The sequence below is a fragment of the Ixodes scapularis genome, unplaced genomic scaffold (genome assembly GCF_016920785.2).
Source record: "Ixodes scapularis isolate PalLabHiFi unplaced genomic scaffold, ASM1692078v2 PGA_scaffold6__148_contigs__length_123643588, whole genome shotgun sequence".
Lineage (NCBI taxonomy): Eukaryota > Metazoa > Arthropoda > Arachnida > Ixodida > Ixodidae > Ixodes > Ixodes scapularis.
In genome coordinates, this window is record NW_024609881.1 from 65183612 (window position 1) to 65196590 (window position 12979).

The window sequence follows — 12979 nt, forward strand, 5'->3', positions numbered from 1 at the left end:
ACAGTCCGTCCGGCGTGACGAAGGCAGTCTTCTCACGATCCCGTTCGTCGACCTCGATCTGCCAGTACCCACTCTTCAGGTCCATCGACGAAAAGTATCGGGCATGGCGCAGCCGGTCCAGAGTGTCGTCGATGCGTGGCAGCGGGTAGACGTCCTTTTTCGTTACGGCGTTTAGTCGACGATAGTCCACGCAGAACCGAAGAGTCCCGTCTTTCTTTTTCACCAGGACTACCGGTGAAGCCCACGGGCTGCTTGAGGGCTGGACAATGTCGTCATCGAGCATTTCTTGGACCTGCTTCTGGATGACTTCTCTTTCTTTCACGGAAACACGGTACGGCGACCGATGCACAGGAAGCGCGTTGTCTTCAGTGACAATTCGCTGTTTCGCAACGGTCGTTTGGCGCACCTTTGACGACGTGGAGAAGCACTCATTGAACTCGGCGAGAAGGTCACTGAGTTGTCGTTGTGGGGTAGGCAGGGTTGGGTCGATGTCAAACTGCGAAGGCGGCGTTGTCTTAGGTGGCCACGAAGAGAGGTCTTCTGATATTCCGGCGATTGCGGCTGCGTCCGGGAGTTCCTCGGCGTGGCCCACGGCGGTGCCTCTCGTAAGGTGCTGGGCCTCCTGTCGGAAGTTCGTTATGAGTGCGACAGTAGTGCGTCCGTCTTGGAGCTCCGTGACGCCTCTTGCGATGCCGATCCCTCTTCCTAGAAGCAACTGGAGGCTTCCTTCGAGCAAAACGTCGCCACAGAAAGTCTCATCGACCCCGACGGGTACGAAAACACTTGACTGCGGCGGTAGGTTCACGTGGTTTGCGAGGACTCGTACCGCGGATGACGTCACTTTGGGGTCTTCCTGTGGTGGAGCAGGTTTTCGAAGCTTCAGCCGGTTTGCTCCGAGGTCGATGACGGCGCCATACTCGCAGAGGAAGTCCATTCCGATGATAACGTCCCTCGAACAGTCTTGCAGAACGACGAACTTGACAGGGCACGTCTCACCGTGGATCTCGACGCGAGCAGTGCATCTCCCGACCGGTGTGATGAGGTGCCCTCCGGCGGTTCGTATCTGAGGTCCATCCCACGGCGTCGTGACTTTCCGAAGGCGGCGGGAGAGCCTCCCACTCAAGACTGAGTAGTCTGCTCCAGTGTCCACGAGCGCTGATGCGTCGTGGCCGTCGATGACGACGTTTAGATTATTGGACACCGTTGCAGGGGCGTGGTTTCGATCTCTGGTAGCGTTCGAGTGGGGGCCCTCCGACGTTCGTGGAGGATCTTGGCGTCGGTCGTCTTCGGCAACTCCACCTCCAGGGGTTGCCACGCCTAGTTTCCCCGGCGAGGAGCGAGGGGCGACAGGCTTTCACGTCGGGGTCGGTGCATCGGCGAAGCTGGACGTCGTGGCGACGGCGACCGGAACTCTCGGCGGGACGTAGGTTCGGGGGACTGAGGTCGTCGCAGGTACTCGTCGATCTCCCGAGGGCGTTCACCATAACGGGGTCGCGGGTCGTTCGGGTGGAACCCGCGAAGCCCGAGTCGTCGGTATGGGCATCGGCGGTAGGTGTGGTCCGCTTCCCCGCAATGGAAGCACAGAGGGCGTCGGTCGGGCGTTCGCCACACGTCGGTCTTGCGGGGTGCGCGAGGCTCCGGGCAGGCGTACTGGACCTGGTCGTCGTGGTGTCGGTCGTGCTGCGGCGCAGGAGACTGACGTCGGGGCGCCGCGACAAAGGTGCGACGAGGAGGAGGCGGTGGCCGTCGAGCCACTGCGGCGTAAGTCAACGTGGGCTCCTCGGGGGCTGCCACGACGACGGGAGCCTCTTTCTGGAAGGTTCTCTGGACTTCTTCCCGCACAACCTCGGCGATGGAGAGTGAGGCCGGGCGTACTGCAGCGGGCAGGAGCTTCTTGAGTTCCTCCTGGACGACTTCACGGATAATTTCACGGATGCCGGGGAGGGTGGTGCCAAGGTCGGATCCGGATGTCGCCAGAGTGGTTACGCCGGGGTGTCGCTGGTAGTGTCTGGCGCGAGCTTGTAGGGCCCGTTCCATATTCGTCGCCTCCGTGACGAACCCGTCGACGGTTGTCGGGGGATTGCGAATGAGGCCGCCAAATATCTCACTTTTCACACCCCTCATCAAGTGGTGCAGCTTCTTCTCCTCGGTAGCCTGAGGATCGGCGCGGGCGCTCAGGCGGAGAACATCCTCAACGAAGCTGGTGACGCTCTCATGTAGGTCTTGGGTCCTTGTTCGCAGGAGATCTTCGGCCCTCTCACGTCGGTGTTGGCAGGCAAACGTCTTCTTCAATTCTTGCTTGCACACCTCCCACGACGTCAAAGAAGCCTCGTGGTTTTCCAACCAGTGCCTCGCAGTTCCTTCCATCGAAAAGTAGAGGTTCTGCAAGCAGTGCTCGGCTGACCACCCGTTATGGCGGGCCACCCGTTCATAGTGTTGCAGCCAGTCCTCGATGTCCTCGTGTGCGTCTCCGTGGAACGGCGTCGGAGTTTTGGGTGCGACGGGCAGGTATACGACGGCAGGAGCAGCCGGGGCCTGCGCCTGGTCGGCCATCGTCGTCTTCTTGGGCTTGGGCTTGTCCAGTAGCAAACCGTATTCAGGATCCTCTCCCTTGATGCGCCGGCTGGTCCGAGTTTCGGGTTCCGCGGGGAGTGGTCTTCTCACCGGGCTTGGTACCGGACTTGCACTGCGGGGTCTTGGAGGGGAACGCTGTACAGGCATGCGGTACCCCGCATGCCTGTACAGCGTTCCCGCTCCGCTAGCCTGAGGGCTAGCGGAGCGGGAAACACGGTCTACTAAAACTCGCTACTATCTCGAAGATTCGGCGGAGAAGGTTCGAGCGTAGCGCGCTCGGGGCGAGAATGAACAAGCACTTTCTAGAACAACAAAAACGAGGATGAACGATAGTTATGTCCGCAGCAAGAATGAACGAGAACTTTCTACAAGTCCGTGACCCTGCGCGCGGCATTATATTGGAATATCAGTATTTTTGCTCTTTTTGTCATGTCTCCTAGTATTTGTATTCACAAATACATTTTTGAGCATTTCTCCCCAACCCTGGTATGGACCTTAATTTTTGTCGACATGATTTATTGCCATTCGCGTTGCGAGTGGCGCTAGCATGCTACTGAGAACTATAAAAGTTGCGTGTCGCTGTTGCGTATACCATGTGAGATAAGACGTCGTCATAGGCTCAACGTAAACTTCAATCATCTTTACTAACCCTAGACATGACGAAAGTATGGTCCTGCTCGAGGAGGCTCGGCGTGAAAGTGTCGGAGTCTTGGGCTCCCGCAGGGACATGTACCGATCTATCAGTACACCACAGGCGCAAAAAGGTCTGTTTGGATGAAAAGCTGAATGGATGTGCCGGAAAGATCGCGACGTGCTAAACGAGGTATGACAGAAGCTTAATAAAATGAACCCTGGCGAGTATAGGAAACTGCAGTGTGTCAGCCTGGAACAGTTTCTGCTGCTCCGTTCGCGCGTGGAACTAAGAGCCGCGCCACAAACCGAACAAAACACAATGACTCGCCAATTTTGTTTTTCTAAAAAAAAAGAAAAAAACAATTCTTTTACATGTATTACACTAAATGCTTTTCAAGTTAGAGGGAGACGGAAGTGGTTTTGTATTTAAGGGGACACACCCCCAAGGGGGTCAACTTTTGAACCCTTGGCGTAAAATTAATGAAATTTAAAGGGCAGGCTGAAAGTCGAGCTAGAGGGTGCATAACAAAATTTAAGGTCTGTCGGTTAAATGGGAGGGAAATTAGAGCAGTTTCTATCAGCAACGCGCCAACATTGCTTAGTTAATTTACTGTTAGAAAACTATCACAATATTCAAATTTTTTGTCTGCTACATATGTGGCGGAATGCCTGGGGGGTGCGGCTATGGAAAGTTTTTTTGTAAAAAGAAATTTAATTCTTTAAATGTTTTCCTCTGCGAAATTGGTCAACTTTTTGGTCTTCTCTGGCTTTGAAAAAATGTTAGCATTTGTTTATAAAATACATCCGTAAAGTGACAAAACAATTCCACAGCCGCATTCCTTATTAACTTTGAGTCAGGAAAAGTGAAGAACGAGCCGTCCCTTTATCGCCATTATCAAACGATAGATTGACTAAAATAGAATATCTAGCAAAAAGCGGAACTTTAGCTTCACTGGACAGAAAATAATGTATAAAAAGTTAACTATGCAATGTAAACTAATTAAACTTTCTGCGGCAAACCTCTAGATGTTAGTGGATGCAAATAGTTAATTTTTCAAAATCAACTTTTCTTCCAAATTTTTTTTTTTTGTTTTGTTTTTTGGTTAGTGGCTTGCCTTAAGGAAAAACACCAAAATCGTCTTCATTTGGCCTCCAAGATCACGAGTATGAAAAAATATTTTTCAATTTGGCGCACGGAGGCTGCAGAAATTACTTTTTAAAGTTAATATCAAAGTGCGTGGGGCGTGGCGCGATTCTAGGAGTTTTCGGAATCCCTGCTTAGCTCATCTTCAGCACCTGTCAAAGCTATCCGCATGCACTCTTCCTGTGTTCGAAAAGGTCAGATATTGACGTCACGACTAACGTCAGTGCGGAAAAATACACCTTGCAAGCTTCCGATTGCACGCGCTGCCCAAACATGCGACACGCGCCTGGCGGCCCGAAGATCCTAGTGTGACGTCACTACTGGTCGGAGGTTTTTCGGGTTTTCTCATGTTTTGTATAAATCGTTGTGGAAAATGAACATGGTATTCAAAGCCAGGGGATAAAAATACTCTAGAATTCTTCTCTAACTCTTTTCTATTTTTTCAAGAATTGTTTCAGCTTCCCTTCAAAGGCTCTCAGCTATTCAGTCTTTTCACTCCGCGCGCCCGCGGACTGAAATAATATTTTAATTTCTTGTAGTAATTTGTTCCGTCAAGAACATTGAAGTTTCGCTGTTACTAAATGAAAAAAAATACGAAATCTTTTTTGACGACTTACGATCAAAAACGAGTACAAGAGGACTCCGTTCATTTCGACCAATCGCCCGACGTGCCTCAATTGATGTCACGGTCCACGTCATTCATAAGCTGGATTTTTCCGCAGTCTCGGGCGCGACGACAGAGAAAAAACATTGAAGAGACCATGAAGACCACTTTGAAGTTAACTTTAACGATTGATACGAACGCCAAGCGCTTGCGCGTCGCAAATATTAATTGAATAGAACCAGCAACTATCGCCCCGGGACCGATGAGAGCGACTCTCATCTGTTCCGGTGTGATTGTTGCTGGGTCTATTCAATTAATTTGTGCGACGCGCAAGAGCTTGGCGTTCATATCAATCGTTAAAGTGAACTTCAAAGTGGTCTTCATGGTTCTTAAAGGTTTTTATTAAGAGATTCGCGTTTGATTAATGACGAATTCCACTCGTCGTTATGGCGCGTTCGGGGATGCCCTTTTTTAGAAGGCGCGTTCGCCACTGGTCTTTTGAGATCAACCCGGATGTCTTTCGCACGTCCTTTTGGAGCAGCGCCGACTCTGATTTAGGGTTCGGAACGCCCATATCTCGATCGGCTGATTTTCCCGGAGCCGAGTGGAAGCCGATCTTTGGGAGACGTAACTTCCTGCCTCGCCGAGCATGACGGGAACGGCGGTCGACCGACTTGTGATGGCGGTTTCCGGAAATGACGATAGCCCAGCGCGATGGGGAATACTGGGACGATAGTATGTCACTTTCGGAAGCCCTTCGTCTTCCGCTGGTGAAGTCGGAGGCGCGGTGGCTCCGCAGGAATCGGATGCTCCGTTGTGGATTTAGACTAGGGATCTAAAACGACCAGGGAATGGTCGTTTTGAGACGCCTGCGACCGCTTACGGAGAGTGAACACAGTGGCGTAATCTAACGGGCAGCCCTGGCTACCTCACGGTCTCCCTACAGTTTTGGGTGTCCTCCTTAGTCATTACTGTATTATTTCGGATAAAAAAAGTAGGTTTATTTAAAAACTGAAAATAAATGTATAATAAGGTGCACTCGCACCCCTAACTAAAGCCAAAAGAACAGCGTGCATCCCGTGATGGTGACAAGGTACCAATGTCTCAATGTTGCCGGATTCAGCTTGTTTCGTACATACTCTCTATTCTAGAACATTTCGAACATGAACAAGGGATACGTTACAAAATGATAACGTTATAGAAGAGGGGAGAAAGATAAAATGAGAAATTTGGCTGGTGGGGCCCTAGCCCCGTGCCTTCCCGTGGGTGACGAGCGCGGTGCCAACTCTGTCGTGAATATGTCAATAGAAATCACTTGAGTAAACGTAGCCCTCGAGAGGTGTTCTGAACTTCCCTAGCAGGCAAGTGAGATGCCGCTCAGAAAGTGCAGGATTGTTAAATCTCAGTTTTACGTGCTATGACTGTTATTCAGTGTATGGAATCGCACTTTTTTCTTTCGAAGCGACGTGAGATTTGAGGAAATCATTTGTCGAAAACCGCTGGTGTATACTTCCGCGTCTTCGACGGTCCGGTTTCGTGACATTAACATGTCTCGTTAGCCGCGGTGTTTTTGTGTGGCCGGCATGTGACGTCATATTACATACTTATTTTCATGCATTGATGCAGAAGCCACGAGCTCAGCAAGCAGTGGTCACCAGAATGGCCGCGGCTGTGGCGTGAGTGTAAGCCAGATTTAGTCTCCACCGCAATAACCAAACCGCTGGTGTCTCCTTTTTGACGCCGCTTCAATAGACCCTTTTCAATATTTAATCTACCTACCACGTGCAGAGCCAAACTCGACGCTCTAATTGCGGCGCTATGCAGCTTCTGCACCCTTGGAGACGCGAACGCCTTTAAAAGCATGCCACAGAGAAGCGGAGAATACATTCTAACAAGTTGGCCCTTGAAAGTCACCTTTGATTCACAAAATCGAGAGTGTTTGAAGGTAGACAATCTTGATCATCTATCACGGTCATTAGTGCGGAGAAATACTGCTATCGAGACTGCCACGAGATGGCTCTGACTTTTGAAAAGGGTCCAGTGCCGGTGTCAATGCTCGTCTCGTGCAAAAGCTGTCTTTAACAACATAATAAATGCAACTTCCTGTGTGCGTCATTTGAGGTATTGTTTTCATAATCTCTCATTTTGTGTAATGTTTTAAAGGGCGCTGAACCTTTTCACCCTTTAAAAAGGTTCCTGACAAAGGCATTCTTTCATTTCCATTTGTTCTTCTCTCCTTTACGCATGTTTTTACGACGGAAAATGTATTCGGCTACACTCATCATTTTCAGCGTAGCTACCGCTCACGCCGGTGATGTATTGATTCTATTTATGCAGAAGCTTCCGCATGGCGTTTTTCTTAGTGACGTATAATCGAATTTTACATTTCTCCTAGGCTTCAACCTCCGAGCTTTTGGGCACGATAAAGAGTTATCATGGAAATTCCGCACACAATATTGCAGACGAGAAATAATTTGTATTACGGCATGCACCATGCCCCCGAAAGGCGTAGGATTTAAATTGGCTTAGGTAGACACGCTGCAGTGATTGTATTCACAGATTCCTTCATAATCGCTGACATATAAGACGCGCAGGGTGTGGCTTAATACTATAAAGTTGATTCTTGCTTCGTGACTGCTTCTTTCGTGTTCTTATCCTCTAATACCGCAATCCTACTGGATGAGAAGAAATAATGAGATGCTCGTTAGTCAGCACATACTTCACTTTGGTTGTCAATGATTGTAGAAGCGACCTCATATAAATATATGCCGCTACACCTCCCGATAACATGACAGGTTGATTCGGACACTTTAATACGTTGGTATTCTATCGGGTATCTAAATAGCGGCCAGGCTAATTTAATCAACCGCAAAAAATGCGGTTTCTTAAGCCATCACTCTACGATTTTCTGCAGCGTTGCCCACAGGGGGCGGGTATTTTTCTATAAAATTCGCAACGAGCGAACTTACCTGAGAAAAATGTAAAGAAAGAAATAGTCTTATTTCCTGTGGAAACCCAGCGAAGCCACCGGTCTCCAATCAATAGGGTGCCCTATTGTTTGAAGACTGGTGACTTCGCTGCGTTTCCATAGGAGTTAAGCCTTTTTTTACATTTTTCTCACGTAAGCTCGCTCTTTGCAAAGTTTATAGAACAAATGCACCACCTGTGTGCAAAGCTGCAGAACATCGTGGAGCGATAGTTTAAAAAAACGAATTTGGCGGTCGATTTAAAGTGTTTATCCGCTACCTGATACACCCGGTACTACATCCAAATCTCTTTAAAAACACAAGCAAAATAAAATGGCGACTAGTTTAACGCAAACCTAGTGATTATATGTTTTTTTATATCTGTGATATAGAAGTTGCGAACGAAATTCTTGTACTCTCAGCCACTCTGACGTCATGTAAGTTCCATGCCTTCGTCCAGGATCCTGGCGCTGTCGCAGCGGTTGTGGTACGAGCCAAATGTACGAGCTTTCCATTTTAATTTTGCCCGGGAATTCTGGCACCAAGCGCAAGGGTTGCGACATCCGAGAGCATGACACTTTGGCTCCTGTGAGGTCTTTGTAAAAAATTGCGGATTACTTTTAAGGTATGGATGCGATAGGATCTTTAACGCACCAGTCACAGACGAGCTCTAAAGGCATCGTACTCCATAGTTCAGCCAGCCAAAGGGCGTCATAAATTGGTAGAAAGCGACACCGAGGTCATCATACCGGAAGCAGTTGTTCGCGTATTCAACGTCTAACGTACGTCAGGTCTGCGTAAAGACCATGCATTTGGTTCCTCCCCTTATACCTACAAATTAAGAAAGGATGCAAATGTGGCTTCTTAATGCGGAACGACAATTGCATTGTACGTGCACGGAATACACAATCACGTAATATTTTTGTTTGGCCGAGTTCCAATCTGCCAGAAATCCTTTCGCGTTGTTGGGCCTTTGAGAAAATTACTCTTCGCGCTTTTCTTAGAGTCGGTTCGTTCAGATTACGTGTACAATCGGAGTTACCAAATGGATGTGACCGTCCCAAAACGATGTTCAATTCATCATGGTGCCGTACAATTAGAGCGCTGAACAGCGAAAAGTTTGACAGATTGCCAAAAGGTTTTCGCAAGAACAGGAACGTAGGCGTGGTACAAAAGATTAAGGTTATAACGATTATTAACAAAAACTTGGCAACAAGGTAATCTAGGTTCTCCAGTCCCTTTCTTTTATGTGGTATGGCACTCTGATAGCATTTTGAGGTCTAGCGAAGTAGCATATGTTCTCATGAGCTGCATATTAAGAAATGCATATGAAAGGATAAATAGTGTTAACAAAACACGATTGGAAGATGCCCCCCCCCCCCCCTCCCTTCCCCCGATTTTCTAAATCTGTTCCGTTCGAACTATACAGATGAGTGTAGGCTTGGTTCCCTCCATGTATTTTTATTGCATTACGTTTCCAACGTCGTGTCATTGCAGAAGGGCTTTCTTATTTTTCTTGAGTTCATTTTCCTCTGTTTGTGAAAGGGAACTTTGCTGGGAGATCTAGATACAATTTTTTATAAGAAAAACACCGTGACTTGTGACCACCGTTTTGTTTCTTCCTCTTTACCGAGAAGTTTGTTGCGAGAATGGAACGGTCGGATAACAGGAGCGGTTACGTTCCAGGTGTCGTCTACCCGGTTCTGATTGAAAGCAGAAGCGGCAACTCAAGAGGCGCTGTTCAACTTTCTAAAGACTACGTCATAGACTTGGAAGAATCCAGTGTTTTAGGGGACAGTCTGTATTTTTCCGATGCTAAGTATGGAGAGGTGAATCACGAATTGGTAAGGAAAGATTACCTTTCACAAGAAAGCATGCTTCCGTCTCATTGTTTGAAATTCAATTAATTTACTTAAAAAATAAACATTCCATCTGTTTTTTCGCTCAGAAGTTTCTTTATGTGCCCGCTAGTGTCTTTGGAGGTTTTCGTACATTCAAATTGCCGTTCAAGCAGAATTGTCTCCGCTTATAATAACGTAAATAACGCACATTTGTTTAAATGACGTACCGACTCCCACGATTTCTTTTTTGCATTCTTTGAGAAAGTTTTTCTTCCTGGATGATATATGCAACCATTCACCCCGATATTCGTTCTGCGTCTTGTTCATAATCATTGAATGTAATCATTTACTGTGTTTTTATAATATGCCATAGCTTGCAAAAAAAAGCATGAGCGATTCCTCTCTGAGAAGGTGGATGACCAGCGAAGCTGTTTAGCACACGACAGTGACGTGTCAAAAAATTTTGAACAAAGGTACGACCAGATTTATTGTGTTGATTGGTGGTCATCGTGACGAGCCGGAGGAAAAAAGACACCCGCAATGCGAGGGCCACCTGGCGGAATGAAGACGCGCGCGAAGGGACCGCCAATTCGGGAGGGCGGAAGGAACGGAAACTAGGCTCGCAAGCGCTCTGGGCGACTACAAGGAGACGGCGGTGCGAGAGTAGACATAGCTGACGCGGTTCGCACAAAGCCAAATCTTTGAGAAACGTTTATTATCTACCTGAGAATCTACTGATCTTGAAAATGGAGCCTATTGATAACTAATCTACCGAAGATGCATATCCAAGTGATGAGACATAAGCTTTTGCATAAAATGAAGCGATTTTGTACGAAATTCGGGAACTGAGCTTTTATAGACGCACACAAAAGATCCACGAAACCCTAGCGATAAATAGCTTGGCTATAAAAATAACCGTTTAGCATTTCAGCTGCTACTAATATGAATATTACTTCGCAGTTATTTTTATCATAATATGTTCTTTCCAGATGGATACTACAGACATACGTAATAGTGTTTATGAAAATTCGGAACACAAGGCGTCCTTTACAATTACTGAAACAGACGTGGGAATTGAAATGGTATGTACACATTTCTTTAAGTATATATTCTTATAGGAACAATAAATACGATTATACCAAAGTACAGGACGTTATGCGGTCGTTATTTATAAATGCTATATTTGTAAACTACATAGATTTTCGCGAACATTTTATAAACCTTGAGTGTTTTTTTAAGTTTCATAAAAATAAAGGAGCATTAAGCGTATAGAAAGTACACGCCACCGCAGCGTCTAAAAACATTACTTACGAGAACTTTAAATTATATATCTAGAATACTTTTTCCATAAATTGCTTCCTAACCATTTGAATTTTTATTAAAATGAAATGTTTGTTTAGCGATTCACAAACGGTCTGCACCGGGCAATGCTTCAATATTCAGAAATCTTTCACTTTTTTAACAGGAAGGATACCTAAACTTTACACATGGAATTGAGCCTTTGCGAATACATGACAAATCCGGCCGTGTCCCTCACAGAATATTTCCGCTACCGACGCCTGAGGAGGCGATCCACTTGGAAAGTAAGTGACATAATCAATCACTACACAAGATATTTGTTGAAAATTCGATCTTTAAAGGCTAGACTTCCTGAAGCAAAAATGATTAGAAATTTTGAACGTACGACTGAATTTCTTCCTTCAACGTTCGCTTCACGTGCAGTGTCAATTCTTGTATGCTCTCAGTTATTTGCCATTTATTCTCTCGAGGAATTAATTCACCTCCCGTTTTTTATCTCTCAACACATTCTGTTTAAAGCGTGGCGAAACGACCGCAATATTTGATTATCATTGAAAAATGAGAAGGACAAGTGCTTGCTTAGGCGACGGCCCCTCAGTATTTCATTATTTTTTTACTTGCATCAGTTCAACGGCTCCTGTATTAGTGATCTGAGTATGTAATCCGATGTTCAAAGTATTCATAGTACAAGAGTATGTATGGTCTCAAATCGTACCAATAATTAGCACTTTCTGAGTTAACGGAAGAGGTCAGTGGTTTGGCAGTCGGAAAAAGTTCTCATATCCTTATACTCAAGACAACCTTCCTGAAGTGCTTTCAAAGTTTCCCTTCTATTTTTCCTAAATAATTTAATTGGTAGCACTTAAGAGTTCCAAGAAAACATGTTTCTACAAACGATATTTTTGACGCGGAATATACTGGTGATTATAACGTCCCTTATATTTTTACTTAATTATGCTTGCGTTTTGGGTAACACATGTAAATATATCACTTCGTCGTCTTTTCTTTCAAATAAAAATAATTAACTACTTTATTTCGGCATAGTTCAGTTTTGAGGTGATGGCATTTGAATAAACACATATGCGCTGACATCGGATATTGTAACAAGTTGAGAAAATTATCTTGAAGATATCTTAACGACTAAAAACCGCATAAACGGGACAAAAAAAACTAATTGACAGCAAAACAGGAATTGATCCTGTATAATTTTGCTGAAGAAGCATGCCTTTGAAAAGTTATAACCTTTAACTTTGATTACTCCTTACATTCAGTATCACTATGATGTTTACAGTTCCCGTTGAAGAACGTTCTGATGAAAGACTACCGCCAAAAAGTAAGCTTATTTTGTTTGTAAAACATTTAACATATCTCAGCAATCCTCTCAACCAATTCTAGAAACACCAAGGAGCAGGCTGCAATTCCAGTTACATGCGCTGCATACATACTGGGCATTTTATAACCTTGATGCAATTTTCTGTACACAGTATAAACCCTAATTTTTCTTCCTTAGGTTTTTGCTTTGAAATATTTCGGTAGACGTCAGCTCTTGCTTCACGTGTAACTACAATTCGAGACCGCACTTTAATGATATAATGAATTTGAAAGCTTTCAATTAGAGACTGTTTCACTATCCTGCACAGAAAACAAGATCGACTTATCTGCATCGTGCAAATTAAAAAAAAATGATTACACAGTCAATTCTAAACTTGCGAAGCACTGAGAACATGCCATGATTTGAAACCTTCTAGATGACACTGCAGAGCCGCCCACCGTGTGGCGACCTGAAATGTACGTCATGGTTGACAGTGTAATACACAAGTCCCTCAACGAAAGCAAATATATACAGGCTCAATACATCATAAGGCTTATGAACATCGTGCGTATGGTTTACATTTGTTCTTGTTCAGAAATAATATAG

General features: G+C 45.7%; 1 protein-coding gene across 1 annotated transcript in view; it reads left to right on the forward strand.

The window, feature by feature from the left end:
- The first annotated feature begins 7184 nt into the window (after positions 1 to 7184).
- The window catches only part of LOC115316691 (venom metalloproteinase antarease-like TtrivMP_A), a 31042-nt gene continuing 25247 nt past the window's right edge, over positions 7185 to 12979 (forward strand). Inside the window, exons 1-6 of the mRNA XM_042294613.1 lie at positions 7185 to 7266; positions 9608 to 9765; positions 10752 to 10844; positions 11228 to 11345; positions 12353 to 12394; positions 12810 to 12937. Coding sequence (XP_042150547.1) covers positions 7200 to 7266; positions 9608 to 9765; positions 10752 to 10844; positions 11228 to 11345; positions 12353 to 12394; positions 12810 to 12937 — 606 coding nt within the window. The 5' untranslated portion in view covers positions 7185 to 7199. The remainder of the gene's footprint in view (positions 7267 to 9607; positions 9766 to 10751; positions 10845 to 11227; positions 11346 to 12352; positions 12395 to 12809; positions 12938 to 12979) is intronic.